The sequence below is a fragment of the Salvelinus alpinus genome, chromosome 34, assembly GCF_045679555.1.
Source record: "Salvelinus alpinus chromosome 34, SLU_Salpinus.1, whole genome shotgun sequence".
Lineage (NCBI taxonomy): Eukaryota > Metazoa > Chordata > Actinopteri > Salmoniformes > Salmonidae > Salvelinus > Salvelinus alpinus.
Window position 1 is genome coordinate 16,278,790 of NC_092119.1, and position 17,562 is coordinate 16,296,351.

At 42.9% G+C, this 17,562-nt stretch overlaps 1 protein-coding gene across 2 annotated transcripts; it reads left to right on the forward strand.

Moving 5' to 3' along the window:
• Positions 1–1,636: 1,636 nt before the first annotated feature.
• tdrd6b (tudor domain containing 6b) lies at positions 1,637–17,092 on the forward strand. Of its 2 annotated transcripts, none has more exons than XM_071382882.1 (3): positions 1,637–1,883; positions 10,340–16,004; positions 16,356–17,092. In XM_071382882.1, exons 2-3 carry the CDS (start codon positions 10,373–10,375, stop codon positions 16,400–16,402), a joined length of 5,679 nt encoding a protein of 1,892 aa, XP_071238983.1. In that variant the 5' UTR covers positions 1,637–1,883; positions 10,340–10,372; the 3' UTR covers positions 16,403–17,092. The 2 variants fall into 2 exon arrangements, with proteins under 2 accessions (XP_071238983.1, XP_071238982.1); XM_071382881.1 differs by having other exon boundaries at positions 1,638–1,883; positions 16,353–17,092.
• The last annotated feature ends 470 nt before the right edge of the window (positions 17,093–17,562 follow it).

Consider the following 17,562-nt stretch of genomic DNA (forward strand, 5'->3'; position numbering starts at 1 on the left):
CAGTCTATTTTACCATTACTATAGTCAGCAGAGAGAACAGTCTATGACTAGGGTGGTTGGAGTCGTTGACAATTTTTAGGGCCTTCCTCTGACACCGCCTTTTATAGAGGTCCTGGATGGCAGGGAGCTTGGCCCCAGTGATGTACTGGGCTGTTCGCTCTACCCTCTGTAATGCCTTTGTCTTGATCATGTTGAGGGAGAGGTTGTTGTCCTGGCACCACCCGGCCAGGTCTCTGACCTCCTCCCTATAGGCTGCCTCGTTGTTGTCGGTGATCAGGCCTACTACTGTTGTGTCATCGGCAAATGTAATGATGGTGTTGGAGTCGTGCCTGGCCGTGCAGTCATGAGTGAACAGGGAGTAGAGGAGGGGGCTGAGCACGCACCCCTGAGGGGCCCCTGTGTTGAGGATCAGCGTGGCGGATGTGTTGTTACCCACACTTACCACCTGGGGGTGGCCCGTCATTCATATTGCACTGTACTGCCTTACCTATGTATTGTGAATCCATGAATTGGGGGTCTACTCATCGACACCCACAGAACAAATCTGTTTAGAGTTTACATAAAATGTCATATTTAATATTACCATTGCAGCTCTTATTGTGGGACTTGACTACCCCATTTTATTGATCCACAATCCTTAGGTAAGGCTGTGCAGTGCAATATGAATGTCCAATATACATAGTAGTTTGACTGGTAAGCTTAATGTGGCTCACTTCACAGTGGTTTCAGAATCCAGCAATATTGAGCTACGACGCTCATATTTGTGTAAACTCTTCACAGTTGTGTTCTGTGGGTGTCACTGAGTAGACTGATACCCCATTTCATGAATCCACAATCCATAGGTAAGGCTGTAGTGAAATATAAGTTTGCCACCAATGCAATTGTAAAGTCTAATATGTGATCAACTGATTGTTGTTGAATTTATATAACATTCCAAACTTGTTTAACATTATCTAGTCCAAATATGGCAAGATTCCAATATTTGTATCAATTAAAATTAGGGACCTTTACTTTGAAGGCGAACCGCAAATTCCACTATTGTGGCTAATCCTTATTTTGGCTAGCTTCACATAGGTAAGAGGACCGACCTGTTTGTGTTGGTTTGTTACGAGGAGCGCGCAACGGTCAGATTTTAGCTGCACACACCGTTAAAAAGTTCTACATGGTCTGATTAAGGTCTATTGACCGACATCTTAGCTACTATTAAAATAAATTAGAAGGAAGTGTGCCGAGTCTTTTTCCCGTTTCTCCAGCAAATTCTGCCTCATCTCTTATCAAAAAATTGTTGTAAACATGCTCATGCACTTTAATGTATACATTTGCGGCTGTGGGTACAACAGGTGACACGCACCCCATAGAGATAGAAGACTCTAGTGCCCAAAAACCCCATTTTAGTATGGGCAGTGTCCATTGAGGACTTTCAACATTTTGAAGTAGTCAACTGGGTGGGACTTCCTTTGAGTTAAGGAAGGATCACATAATTATAGGTCATCAGGAGGGAGGGATCAACCAATGAATTATACTCCTGAGCAAACATTCCATAACTGCAGGTGTCAGTAAATTGCCAACCTTTGCTTTATTCCCAGATCAAACACACTCTAGGTGACAGTGTGCACCCTTTCAGTTTGTTTACCAACTCATAGAAGTAGTAGAAGAAGAAAACTGACTAGTTCAATGGAGCGGCCCATGCTCACAGACACCATAATGAGACATATACAATGATGCTATGTCTAAATAAGTATATGGTGCTCCCCCACCTCCACCCATAGACTGGCTCCAATAAACACTAATTATTTGGCGTCCATTGCAAGTGGTGGTTGATTCCAATTGGATTGCGATGAGGAAATACAAAATGTTCACAAACATGAGTTACATCAAATTTGGTAAGGATTTATTCTGAATTTATATTTGATTTTTAACTGCTTTCTTAGAACTAATTCGACATATTGTTTTTCATGTCAAATAGCAGAAGTTTTCATTCACCATGGAATGACAGAGTATTACTCGCTGGGACATCCAGTTTGACCATCTGAATCTGGCGATGCTTTCCATTGTGTACAGCATATAGTCACGCATATTTACATAGCTCAAAAACCTAAACGTTCCTGATCTGTCACGAATGTTGAATATAATTATATTTGAACTTACTCAGCCGATTGACCATGGGGCTGGGACCTCAATTATAACCGTTAGGTAATTTTCTACATGCACAATTTATAAAAGGTCTAGGCACGTACGAAAATAATGAGATTCTAAAATTTGGCGCACACCATAGATACGCATTTTCGCCGTTATAAATCAGAACAGTCTTAAAATTGTGTGAATGAGCTTTAAAACTCCGCATGGAAAACGCCCTCCATTCTCTTTTCATGGTCACGTTCCCCTCCAACCATTTCATGAGGTTTAATTACGTGACGCATGAAAAAGAATAAGTCACGACTGGACTGATGGAAACATGAAATGCCGGTACAATGTTATAAAGGCCGACAGACAATTTGTTCGTTCGACATGGTGGGCTCTTTTTGTGTCGTTAAAATAAATAATGCAATAAATGGTGGCGGAAACACCTTTATGCGCAAATATTGATATAATAACCAACATGTCTAAGTAAAAATGACTACTCGGAAAGCATGAAGTGTATTATGTGGTGTTGGAGGGCCAGTAGGAGGCACCCTTTCCTCTGGTCTAAAAAAAAATATCCCAATGCCCCAGGGCAGTGATTGGGGACATTGCCCTGTGCAGGGTGCCGTCTTTCGGATGGGACGTTAAACGGATGTACTGACTCTGTGGTCACTAAAGATCCCATGGCACTTATCGTAAGAGTAGGGGTGTTAACCCCGGTGTCCTGGCTAAATTCCCAATCTGGTTCTCTTACCATCATGATCACCTAATCATCCCCAGTTTACAATTGGCTCATTCAACCCTCCTCCTCTCCTCTGTAACTATTCCCCAGGTCGTTGCTGTAAATTTAGTGTTCTCAGTCAATTTACCTGGTCAAAAAAATTAATAATACAAATTATGCTACAGATGAAATAAATTATGAACTTGGTGGTGAATGTGCAAGGTGATGAGCTTGATGTTGCTTTCCAATAATATTATTCTGGTGACATGAGGATTGATGCTTGGCTGCCATTTGACAAATACAAATAATATCGCTCTTATCCATAATAACATCATAATGTAGTCTACCCGCACTGTATCTGTGATCTGTTGGCTAGAGTGCATGAGCCAACACCAGAGTGGGCACATTCGCTACATAACTCAGTAGAGTTGAAAATGCAATGAACCCCATTTAACTTGTATTTTTCATTTGGTACATGGGAATTTAACGGGAATGTATGTGCACTACGTCATCGCGCACAGCTTTTTATCCGCAACAAGTCAGTTTAATGGCAACACATCTCTGGTTGGATAATGCGCATATTGATTTATGCAGATTTTAGAATATTCGCATGAAAATCTGTCGCAAATTGGATGGAAACCTAGCTAATAACCAATTCATGGATGCCAGGTATCCCCAAATATTTGACCCCCCCCCCCAAAAAAAAAAACAACAACAATATATATACAGTTGAAGTCAGAAGTTTACATACACTTAGGTTGGAGTCATTAAAACTCATTTTTCAACCCCTCCACACATTTTTTGTTAAAAACTATAGTTTTGGCACCTCAGTTAGGACATCTACTTTGTGCATGACACAAGTAATTTTTCCAACAATTGTTTACAGACAGATTATTTCACTTATAATTCACTATATCACAATTCCAGTGGGTCAGAAGTTTACATACACTAAGTTGACTGTGCCTTTAAACAGATTGGAAAGTTCCAGAAAATGATGTCGTGGCTTTAGAAGCTTCTGATGGGCTAATTGACATAATTTGAGTCAATTGGATGTGTACCTTCAAACTCAGTGCCTCTTTGCTTGACATCATGGGAAAATCCAAAGAAATCAGCCAAGACCTCAGAAAAAAAATTGTAGACCTCCACAAGTCTGGTTCATCCTTGGGAGCAATTTCCAAACGCCTGAAGGTACCACGTTCATCTGTACAAACAATAGTATGCAAGTATAGACACCATGGGACCACGCAGCCGTCATACCGCTCAGGAAGGAGACTCGTTCCGTCTCCTAGAGATGAACGTACTTTGGTGCGAAAAGTGCAAATCAATCCCAGAACAACAGCAAAGGACCTTGTGAAGATGATGGAGGAAACAGGTACGAAAGTATCTATATCCACAGTAAAACGAGTCCTATATCGACGTAACCTGAAAGGCTGCTCAGCAAGGAAGAAGCCACTGCTGCAAACCGTCATAATAAAAAAGCCAGACTACGGTTTGCAACTGCACATGGGGACAAAGATCGGGGAGGCTTGCAAGCCGAAGAACACCATCCCAACCGTGAAGCATGGGGGTGGCAGCATCATATTGTGGGGGTGCTTTGCTGCAGGAGGCACTGGTGCACTTCACAAAATAGATGGCATCACGAGGGAGGAAAATTGTGTGGATATATTGAAGCAACATCTCAAGACATCAGTCAGGAAGTTAAAGCTTGGTCACAAATGGGTCTTCCAAATGGACAATGACCCCAAGCAAACTTCAACAGATATGGCAAAATGGCTTAAGGACAACAATGTCAAGGTATTGAAGTGACCATCACAAAGCCCTGCCTCAATCCTATAGAAGATTTGTGGGCAGAACTGAAAAAGCATGTGCGAGCAAGGAGGCCTACAAACCTGACTCAGTTACACCAGCTCTGTCAGGAGGAATGGGCCAAAATTCACCCAACTTATTGTGGGAAGCTTGTGGAAGGCTACCCAAAACGTTTGACCCAAGTTAAACAATTTAAAGGCAATGCTACCAAATACTAATTGAGTGTATGTAAACTTCTGACCCACTCGGAATGTGATGAAAGAAAAAAAGCTGAAATAAATCATTCTCTATACTATTATTCTGACATTTCACATTCTTAAAATAAAGTGGTGATCCTAACTGACCTAAGACAGGGATTTTTACTAGGATTAAATGTCAAGAATTGTGAAAAACTGAGTTTAAATGTATTTGGCTAAGGTCTATGTAAACTTCTGACTTCAACTGTGTGTGTATATACAGTGGGGAGAACAAGTATTTGATACACTGCCAATTTTGCAGGTTTTCCTACTTACAAAGCATGTAGAGGTCTGTAATTTTTTATCATAGGTACACTTCAACTGTGAGAGACGGAATCTAAAACAAAAATCCAGAAAATCACATTGTATGATTTTTAAGTAATTAATTTGCATTTTATTGCATGACATAAGTATTTGATACATCAGAAAAGCAGAACTTAATATTTGGTACAGAAACCTTTGTTTGCAATTACAGAGATCATACGTTTCCTGTAGTTCTTGACCAGGTTTGCACACACTGCAGCTGGGATTTTGGCCCACTCCTCCATACAGACCTTCTCCAGATCCTTCAGGTTTCGGGGCTGTCGCTGGGCAATACGGACAAAACAAAAACACTTTCTGTCCATTAAAATAACGTCAAATTGATCCGAAATACAGTGTAGACATTGTTAATGTCGTAAGTGACTATTGTAGCTGGAAACAGCAGATTCAAAAAATAAAATAATGAATATCTACATAGGTGTACAGAGGCCCATTGTCAGCAACCATCACTCCTGTGTTCCTAGAAGGCCAGCATGCCTGAGTTGCCTCTTCACTGTTGATGTTGTAGACTGGTGTTTTGTGGGAACTATTTAATGAAGCTCCCAGTTGAGGACTTGTGAGGTGTCTGCTCTAGGAAGAGTCTTGGTGGTTCCAAACTTCTTCCATTTAAGAATGATTGAGGCCACTATGTTCTTGGTGAACTTCAATACTGTAGAAATATTTTGGTACCCTTCCCCAGATCTGTGCCTCGACACAATCCTGTCTCTGGGCTCTACGGACAATTCCTTCAACATGGCTTGGTTTTCGCTCTGACCTTACACTGTCAACTGTGGGACCTTATATAGACAGGTGTGTGCCTTTCCAAATCATTCCAACCAATTGAATTTACCACAGGTGGACTTCAATCACGTTGTAGAAATGTCTCAAGGATGATCAATGGAAACAGGATGCACCTGATCTCAATTTCGAGTCTCATAGCAAAGGGTCTGATTACTTATGTAAATAAGTTATCTTTTTATTAATTTGCAAAAATGTCTACAAACATGTTTTCACTTTGTCATTATAGGGTGTTGTGTGTAGATTGATGAGTAACATGTTTTATTTAATCCATTTTAGAATAAGGCTGTAACGTAACAAAGTGGAAAAAGTCAAGGACTCTGAATACTTTCCGAAGGCACTGTATGCAGTGTTTATAAAGGAGGCCCCTGGTCCTTCAGGTGGTCGACATTTGAGACAATATCCACAGGAAAGTATTATTAAACCAACTTCAAAACACGGGTCTCTGTGTGTGGCAGTCATTTACATTTATACATTCACGTCATTTAGCAGACTTGCTTATCCAGAGCGACATACAGGAACAGTTAGGGTTGAGTGCCTTGCTCAAAGGCACATTAACAGATTTTTAACCTAGTCAGGTCGGGGGTTCAAACCAGCGACTTTTAATTTATTGTCCCTATGCTCTTAACCGCTAGGCTACCTGCATCATGTGCACAACAAGGAAATGCATGCAAGCATATTAACCGAAGTCTTGCAGGTATTTATGGTTTTGCACATCTGCCAGGTGATAGAAATTTCAACGGCAGTACCGGCGCTCTAAAAAGTTAAATAATACTCTCCTGTAGATAGACTGAGTTCAAATGTAATTTTATTCAACATTCTGGCTTGAAAGTCAACTTTCCAAGTTTTTGCACTGCATTGTTTCAGAATGTGTACCAATAGTTGGTATCACAGTGTGATTTATTAGGCAAGCTGCTCACCTACTTGACCAGCTCTAGGCATGTTTTTGAACACGGTAGCATCTACCAGCTCTAGCTGGTTGACCAGCTCTAGTTGGTTGGTTAGTTAGACCATCTACCAGCTCTAGCTGGTTGGTTAGTTAGACCATCTACCAGCTCTAGCTGGTTGGTTAGTTAGACCATCTTCCAGCTCTAGCTGGTTGGTTAGTTAGACCATCTTCCAGCTCTAGCTGGTAGGTTAGTTAGACCATCTACCAGCTCTAGCTGGTTGGTTAGTTAGACCATCTACCAGCTCTAGCTGGTTGGTTAGTTAGACCATCTTCCAGCTCTAGCTGGTTGGTTAGTTAGACCATCTTCCAGCTCTAGCTGGTAGGTTAGTTAGACCATCTACCAGCTCTAGCTGGTTGGTTAGTTAGACCATCTACCAGCTCTAGCTGGTTGGTTAGTTAGACCATCTACCAGCTCTAGCTGGTTGGTTAGTTAGACCATCTACCAGCTCTAGCTGGTTGGTTAGTTAGACCATCTACCAGCTCTAGCTGGTTGGTTAGTTAGACCATCTACCAGCCCTAGCTGGTTGGTTAGTTAGACCATCTACCAGCTCTAGTTGGTTGGTTAGTTAGACCATCTACCAGCTCTAGCTGGTTGGTTAGTTAGACCATCTACCAGCTCTAGCTGGTTGGTTAGTTAGACCATCTACCAGCTCTAGCTGGTTGGTTAGTTAGACCATCTACCAGCTCTAGTTGGTTGGTTAGTTAGACCATCTTCCAGCTCTAGCTGGTTGGTTAGTTAGACCATCTACCAGCTCTAGCTGGTTGGTTAGTTAGACCATCTACCAGCTCTAGCTGGTTGGTTAGTTAGACCATCTACCAGCTCTAGCTGGTTGGTTAGTTAGACCATCTACCAGCTCTAGCTGGTTGGTTAGTTAGACCATCTACCAGCTCTAGCTGGTTGGTTAGTTAGACCATCTACCAGCTCTAGCTGGTTGGTTAGTTAGACCATCTACCAGCTCTAGCTGGTTGGTTAGTTAGACCATCTACCAGCTCTAGCTGGTTGGTTAGTTAGACCATCTACCAGCTCTAGCTGGTTGGTTAGTTAGACCATCTACCAGCTCTAGCTGGTTGGTTAGTTGGACCATCTACCAGCTCTAGCTGGTTGGTTAGTTGGACCATCTACCAGCTCTAGCTGGTTGGTTAGTTAGACCATCTACCAGCTCTAGCTGGTTGGTTAGTTCGACCATCTACCAGCTCTAGCTGGTTTGACAAACACAATTCACAATAGTAAACTGTAGCACATAGTTATAGCAACGTTTGAATGAATAACTATAAAAGAGTGCTTTCGATAACTATTTTTTGCAATTCTAATTAGTGTTTTTTTCCATCTGTTTTAAGTGGCCACCTATCACATTGTGTTGCGCATAAAATAAAATAAATATTCTCATGATCAAGGTAGCCTACTATACATAAGCATTGATTTGTTCCTAATTTAGTTTTGAACAAAAACAGTCCCATATGCAAGATACATATTTTTGTCATATATCAAAGAAATGACGAAAATATATATCATATGGATGACCATATACACTGCTCAAAAAAATAAAGGGAACACTTAAACAACACAATGTAACTCCAAGTCAATCACACTTCTGTGAAATCAAACTGTCCACTTAGGAAGCAACACTGATTGACAATAAATTTCACATGCTGTTGTGCAAATGGAATAGACAAAAGGTGGAAATTATAGGCAATTAGCAAGACACCCCCAAAAAAGGAGTGATTCTGCAGGTGGTGACCACAGACCACTTCTCAGTTCCTATGCTTCCTGGCTGATGTTTTGGTCACTTTTGAATGCTGGCGGTGCTCTCACTCTAGTGGTAGCATGAGACGGAGTCTACAACCCACACAAGTGGCTCAGGTAGTGCAGTTCATCCAGGATGGCACATCAATGCGAGCTGTGGCAAAAAGGTTTGCTGTGTCTGTCAGCGTAGTGTCCAGAGCATGGAGGCGCTACCAGGAGACAGGCCAGTACATCAGGAGACGTGGAGGAGGCCGTAGGAGGGCAACAACCCAGCAGCAGGACCGCTACCTCCGCCTTTGTGCAAGGAGGTGCACTGCCAGAGCCCTGCAAAATGACCTCCAGCAGGCCACAAATGTGCATGTGCATGTGTCAGCATATGGTCTCACAAGGGGTCTGAGGATCTCATCTCGGTACCTAATGGCAGTCAGGCTACCTCTGGCGAGCACATGGAGGGCTGTGCGGCCCCACAAAGAAATGCCACCCCACACCATGACTGACCCATCGCCAAACCGGTCATGCTGGAGGATGTTGCAGGCGGCAGAACGTTCTCCACGGCGTCTCCAGACTCTGTCACGTCTGTCACATGTGCTCATGTGCTCAGTGTGAACCTGCTTTCATCTGTGAAGAGCACAGGGCGCCAGTGGCGAATTTGCCAATCTTGGTGTTCTCTGGCAAATGCCAAACGTCCTGCACAGTGTTGGGCTGTAAGCACAACCCCCACCTGTGGACGTCGGGCCCTCATACCACCCTCATGGAGTCTGTTTCTGACCGTTTGAGCAGACACATGCACATTTGTGGCCTGCTGGAGGTCATTTTGCAGGGCTCTGGCAGTGCACCTCCTTGCACAAAGGCGGAGGTAGCGGTCCTGCTGCTGGGTTGTTGCCCTCCTACGGCCTCCTCCACGTCTCCTGATGTACTGGCCTGTCTCCTGGTAGCGCCTCCATGCTCTGGACACTACGCTGACAGACACAGCAAACCTTTTTGCCACAGCTCGCATTGATGTGCCATCCTGGATGAACTGCACTACCTGAGCCACTTGTGTGGGTTGTAGACTCCGTCTCATGCTACCACTAGAGTGAGAGCACCGCCAGCATTCAAAAGTGACCAAAACATCAGCCAGGAAGCATAGGAACTGAGAAGTGGTCTGTGGTCACCACCTGCAGAATCACTCCTTTTTTGGGGGTGTCTTGCTAATTGCCTATAATTTCCACCTTTTGTCTATTCCATTTGCACAACAGCATGTGAAATGTATTGTCAATCAGTGTTGCTTCCTAAGTGGACAGTTTGATTTCAGTGAAGTGTGATTGACTTGGAGTTACATTGTGTTGTTTAAGTGTTCCCTTTATTTTTTTGAGCAGTGTATTTAAAAGAAATATGTCCATTGCAAAAGTTGAACGCACTGACTAAGTCACTCTGTCTAGAGTGTCTGCTTAATGTAATTGTAAAAGGGGTAGCCTAACACAGGAGGCTGCTGAGGAGAGAACAGCTCATAACAATGGCGGAACGGAGCAAATGGAATGGCATCAAACACCTGGAAACCATGTGTTTGATACTATTCCACTCCAGTCATTACCACGAGCCCGTTCTCCACAATTAAGGTGCCACCAACTTCCTGTGTAGCCTACCATCCACATATCTAATTCTTTTTTTTTTTGTATTCCCAGGTTAATTGTGACCTGTCCTGAATTCTACTCAAAATGTGTTCCATTCCTGGATTGCCAATGCCAGGATCCCAAGTCACAGTTCTCATTACAAGGGTAAACCTAAATCCTATCTGTTCTCTAGTGGAATTGTGGGGCAACTTTGATCAAGAAAGGCAACATGCTTACCAGCAAATGAGAAGGGGAGTTCAGATTCCCAGACAGAGGTTTTGTGAATCAGAAGGAAACCCTGGAGACTTGTGTCTAGCTCATCTGAATGTAACCTGGCACAGAGCTAGGATAATTTCTAGACATGGGCATCATTACAATGTGTTTCTCATTGATGAAGGGAGAGCTCATGTTGCTACAAACAACACCTTAGCATGGGGTAAGAATGACTGTTTTCTTTTACCTCCAGAAGTGGAGTTCTGTGTTCTTGCCAATGTATCCCCCTTATCACATGAAAACAAATGGACTCCAACAGCCTCAGATTTTTTGGAGTCTCTTTGCGGCAAAACGGTCAATGGAATGGTTCAAGATGTATTGATGCCAGACAGAACAGTCCTCCTTTATATTCCGATCATTAACAAACATATGTATGAAGTCGGCTTTGCCAGAAAGCTCCCCAGTGACAAGTTCAAACAACTTGTTCTATTGTCTCTGAACTTGCCAAAGAGTCAGGTCTCCTCCACAGAGACATTGCCACCTACAGTGTTACACAAACAGACTGATGCTGGGATAGAAATTGAGAAGTTTCAACAATACTTCTATCCAGAACTGCTAACAGACTTCATTGAGACTGTGGAAGTCACAGAGGTGATAAACCCACATCGTATCTTCTGCAAACTCTCAGTTTTCTCTCAGGAGCTGAAGAAACTCTCTGAGCAGATTGATGAATATTACGAAGGAAGATCTACTTTTTGCAAGGCAAGACAGACGGCCTCAGGCGCTCCATGTGCAGCAAGAGGGAGCAATGGCAAGTGGTATCGATCTCTGCTACAGCAGGACATTGGATCAGAGAGTGCTGTGGAAGTACTATATGTCGATAATGGGAAGACGGACTTCGTCCATGTGGGTGACATCAGACCACTGGCTGCCAAGTTCTTCAGAATGCCAGTTGTAACTTATGTTTGCTCCCTCCACGGTATTGAGGACAGAGGCATTGGATGGACAGTGGATGAAATCAAGTATCTGAAATCTGTGCTGTTGCACAAGACCGTCATTGCCAAATTTGAATACCACAACTTGTCAGAAGGCATCAACTGTGTGACACTCTATGGAGACGACAATGTAAACATCAACAAACTTTTTGGAGTGAAAGAGAGATGTCTTCTGGAGTCAGAGAGGCCTCCACCACGAGTCACAGAGGAAAGCTTTGCCACAGACATACAAAACCGTGTGCATCCCCTTACCACTCCACACCTTCCGTCAGCAACAGAGACTGTCCTCAATGAACATTGGTTCCAGGTAGGAAGCACCTTGGAAGTCAAAGTATCTTGCATTGAAAGTCCAGCAAAATTCTGGTGCCAGATAGCACAGGAGAGTACAAGTCTTCAGATCCTTATGCAAGAAATGCAGTATCATTATACCTCCAGTCCTCCACAGCAAATTGATGGAGACATTTGTGTTGCTCTGGATCATGACAATGGTATGTGGTACAGAGCACGGATTGTTGAGAATGATCAGTCTCCCCATGTAGATGTGCGGCTCATAGATTACGGACAAACCAGGCGTGTCTCTCTGCAGGACTTGCGCCCCCTGGACCCAGTGTTTCAAAGACTGAAGACCCAGGCCTTTCAGTGTTTCCTGCAGAATCTGAACACTCCTACAAGTCCTGTTCCAGCAGATTGGAGTGATGCTGCCTCATCGGAGTTCCAGAAGTTTGTAGATTCCACTGCTGACTCTAATGTAGGCTTGAAATGCACCGTACATGCAGTCATGCGTGACACCCAAGGCTTGGTGGTTAATATGGTAGATATTGAAACACCAGTTCAAAGTGCAGGCAAACTTCTGGTTCAGAAAGGAGTAAAGACCCCAGCTCCTCTAAAATCTCCTCCACTTTCTTCTGCTCCTCCCGACACGGAAAACTTCTCATTACACAACATTGAAGTTGGAGGGAAAGAGAAGGTGTGGATAACTAGTGCAAAAAGTGTTGCTCACTTCTACGGCCAGCTTGAAAGAAATTCTCATGTGATTGACAAATTGACAAAAGATGTTCAGTATTTTTGCCACCAACCACTGCAGAGCACAAACTGTCTTCAATCACTAGAAACTGTTTGTTTTGCTAAATACACTGATAACCAGTGGTACAGAGGACAGATTAAAGCAACACATCCAACCCTCCAGGTTCACTTTGTGGATTATGGTGACACAGTCACATTGAGTCAATCAGACATCCTTCCCTGTCCTGTAGAAGCCAGCTCGCTCATGTCAGTTCCTGTGCAAGCTGTTCTGTTTGGACTCTTCGGTGTTCCAGAAGATGTATCCCAAGAGGTCAACCGCTGGTTTGAAAAGCATGCCACAGACCTGAGCTTTACCATCACAGCAGTGGCTAAAGACTCTGGTGGAAAGCTTTTAGTTGAACTGTATGACGGAACAACACATATAAATGAGATGGTCAGAGAGAAGCTAAAAGAGGCGAGACCAGGAAAAGAAATAATTTTAGTCCAATCGTCTTCTCTGAGCTCTGAACTATCAACTACTTCAAGACGCACAGCTCAATTTCAGACCAAATTTAAAGGGCCAGAACGTGTGCAAATGCCAACATCTCAGGATTGGGCTGCGAGGGGAACGGTAATAAAGCACAGTAGCACTGCAATGTGTTTCGCATCCCCGCAAAGAAAAGTTGGACAGTCTACTCCTCAGCAGTCACTGTTGGACAAACCTGAAAATAAGCCTATGGTTGAACATGATGGACAGATATGTCGTTTCTCCAAACTCACAGACCTTCCCTCAAGACCCTTGAAACCAGGGTTGGTAACGGAGGTGTATGTTTCACACTGTAACAGCCACTCTAGTTTCTTTATTCAGTTCACAAAGGATGAAGATTATATATTCTCTCTTGTGGAGAAACTAAATGACTCACAGTCATCTTGTGATGCCCCTCCAGTTGACTTGAACGAACTGCAGCTCGGTGACTTGGTGAATGCGGAGTATCCCGAAGACAGCTCATGGTATCGTGCAGTTGTTAGACGCAAACCTGGGAATGGAACCGTTCATGTCGAATTCATAGACTTTGGAAATGAAGCAACTATTCCATCCCTGAATGTAAAACAACTCGACAAGCAGTTCATAGAATATCCCAGGTTCAGTATTCACTGTGTACTTAGTAGAACAACTAATGCTAACAAAGAGACATGGGAGGAAGATGTCACATCGATGATCAAAAAGGCTACAACAACAGAAAACGCTGAGAAGAAACTGGCATGCACATTCATGAAGGAGACCGGATCAGTTTGGGAGGTCAGTCTAGAAGATCAAGGTATTGTGTTGGCACATTCCTTAGTTGAAGCTAGTCAAACAGGCAGAGCAGATGTATCACAACTGTCTTGTTCAGGTGAAAACACGATTCCCATGCTGTACAAGAAGCCAAGCGTTTCCCAGAACCAGGCTTTAGATGTCTATGCGTCCTCTATAGTTGAACCTAACTACTTCTGGTGTCAACATGCAAACTCTGAGGAGCTATACAGGATCTCAGGAATTGTTCAAGAGTTTGTAAACTCTGCCCTGCAGGACCCTGTCCCAATGGATACCCTGAACCCCAGAAGTCCTTGTCTGGCTTTCTTTGCAGAAGACAACCAATGGTATCGAGCTCAGATTATTCGCAAAACGAATGATCTTTTCACTGTTCTTTTTGTGGACTATGGAAATGAGTCCGAAATTGATCTTAAGGCGATAAGGTCAATTCCACCTCCGCTACTAGAGAGCGCCCCTCAGGCCTTTCTGTGTTCTCTGGCTGGAGTTGAGCACCCAGAAGGTGCCTGGGATAACAACACTGTTGATGGGTTTTATCAGCTTATAGTTGACAAACCACTAAAAGTTACAGTTCAGAACATGTATAATAATCTGGAAAGTTTCACCCCACAATACCAGGTCAAAGTGGAGTGTGAGGAGCATGTTATCAACGACTTGATGAGAAGTTACTTGCATTGCTCTGATTTGCACGTCCACAGCAAAACAGAGTGTGCTGACGAGCTCTTCTCTGATGTGACCATTTCAAATGAAAGCTTCAACCGGTCTGAGTATAAACATCTTACACAAGAAATAACTCCCAAATTGAATTCCACTGAGGTTCCAGTGATGGATAGATCACCAAGCACCACGCAATGTTCAGGAGACACTCTGGCAGTCAGGACAATCTCTTATAATGGTCTTGCAGGAGTCTCCTCAAGTGGATCCAATGTACCTTCTGAGAGTGTCCCCAAACTTGAAACTCTTCCAAAACGATCAATAAAACCAGGTTGGGTAGCAGATGTCTATTTTTCACAATGCAACAGTCCATCAAGTTTCTTCGTTCAATTAGTAGAGGATGAAAAGTATCTGTTCTCTCTTGTGGAAAGACTCAATTCTGACCAATCAGATGGTGTTGCACGCAAGAACGTTGCCAATCCGCAGCCAGGGGATCTGGTGAATTCTGAGTTTCCAGATGACTGTTCCTGGTATCGTGCAGTCATTCTAGAAACAAATGGTGAAGACAAAATTCATGTGCAATACATAGACTTTGGTAATGAAGCATACGTTTCACCCCTCAAGGTTTGCAGGGTGGACACCCAGTTCCTGGAGCACCCAAGATTTAGCATCCATTGTTCTTTAAGTGGACTTGCGGACACTAAAGACAAAGGATTGGAGCAGGAAATTAGTTGCCAGTTCAAAAAAGTTGCAGGTGCGGACAGTGCAAGGAAATGGGAATGTAAGTTCATCAAAGACACTGGATCCACTTGGGAGGTCTGTCTGGACCAGAACATCGTACTAGCAGATTCACTAAATATGTGTTGTTCAGCTGGAGACTCTACTCACCTTGACCGACAAAGCCCAAGTTCTGGATCTTTGCCATCCCAGATAGAGAGGAGTGACAGAGAGCATAATACACTGCTGCAATTCTGGAAACGGGATATATTCCTGGGACAGACTTTGGATGTGTACGCCTCCTCCATAGCGGGCCCTGGTTATTTCTGGTGCCAGTATGCAAACTCTGAGGAGCTTGCTGAAATCTCTAAAGTTTGTCAGCTCATTGGAAACTCTGAGCATAAGGACACAGTCCTCATGTCTACCCTGAGCCCTGGAAGTCTTTGTCTGGCTCTCTTTGCCGAAGACGAGCAATGGTATCGAGCTCAGATTGTTAGCAAAATGGATGTTATCTCTGTTGTCTTTGTGGATTATGGAAATGAGTCAGAAACTGATTTGAAGTCTTTGAAGTCTGTTCCACCTCAGCTACTAGAACACCCTCCTCAGGCCTTTCTGTGTTCCCTGGCTGAATTTGAGAACTCAGAAGGCAGCTGGGATGACAATGCCCTTGATGGGTTCTATGAGCTCCTTGCTGATAAGCTGCTGAAAGTGACAGTTCAGAAAATGGATAATAATAACAAGCTCCCCATTCCTCAATACCAAGTGAAAGTAGAGTGTGAGAAGCTGATTGTGAATGACTTCATGAAGACTTGCTGGAGAAGCTCCCCCACCGAGTCTCAATCAGGTTTGTAAATGTTCTCAACTTTTTATTGAGAGTTGTACAGTCTCCATAGAGACTTATGTCTCCATAGAATGATTTCATTTGAACTTTTTGTTTTTTTTTCTGTTGAAGGTTACCTGTGCTTCAGATTAAGTTTTTAAACTTTTGAATTCTAATATTGTTTAGTAATACTACTATACATTTAAAATGTTCAACTTTATTATCCCATTGGGAAATTTAGTTTGCATATAAAAAATAATGCACCACACGTAAAACCAAAGTGAGTTGAGATTATTGATTCAATCATCAGTATACATTATATGCATGTACATTATAAATAATTTATGTCAATTCATGTTTCTTCCCTTTCAGAAGAAGCGGCCAGTCATTGTAGCTGGCAACTGGAAGAGACTGATGATTGAATCTGGTTTGGTCAGATTTTAGTCCTAGTTTGCATCAAGACTTTAGAAGTGATGAAGTTGTTGGATCCTCAAGATTGTAGATGTTAGCACATTGTGGACATTAATGTCTGCAAACAAATCTACAGGGGCGGCAGGTAGCCTAGCGGTTAAGAGCGTTTGGTCAGTACCCGAAAAGTCACTAATTCGAATCCCCGAGGGAACTAAGTGATATCTGTCGACATGCCCTTGAGCAAGGCACTTTACCCTAATTGCTCCTGTAAGTCGCTCTGGACGAGCGTCTACTAAAATGTAACAAAATGTACTATTAAATGTGACTATTTTCAGATTCAAAATACCATAGCTGTAATGTTTTTGTAACTGTTTGAATATGTTATGTGGTGAATGATCTTGATTGAATAATCTTGTTTTATTTGTGGTGTCTGGGATTCCCACTTGTTGTTTCTCCTCAAAGTTTGCATTTGGAGTTTTCCTATTCTAGTGATCTGTGTTATATTTGTCCATGTGACTAGTTTTCAAAATAACTGCTACTAAACCTAATGCACTTGGAAACAACAGGTTTTGAAAAGCTTGTAGATGGGAATTTCAAAGAATGTTTCAATGACAGTGTTAGTATCTGTCTTGGAATGTCATGACATTGTACCTTGTTTGGAATTGAAAGCAATAAAATGGGACTGAGAATGCATTATCAAAGATATTGTTTGTAGTTTTATACTCGAGTTCAAATAGCCTACTTTTTGTCAGTTTGTTGCCATAATTGTCAAACATTTTTGCATAGTAGTCATGTATGAATTTGTTTTCCCTTTCACGATTAGAAGGATCAATTAACCCAAGTCCAATTCTGCCTTGAACCAGGAAGTTTTACTTCCTCCTTCCTGCACCAATCAAATTATTTTTAATCCTTGAGGGAGGAGTGTACAAGTGCACACCTCAGGAAGTAGGAACGAATTGGGAATTGAGCTAATGTGTAAACCCCCCCCCCCCAGTCCACCAGTGGGCAAACATACTTCCTGGTTCATTCTTGTCCCTAGATGCTGATCATGGGTCAGTTTTGCATTTCCCCACTAATGGTTAAGGGTTGGGGGAGGGGAAGCTGATGCTAGATCTGTTCCTAGGGGAAATTCACCCTGGAGCTGTAAGACAACCCCTCTTGTGTTGTTGAA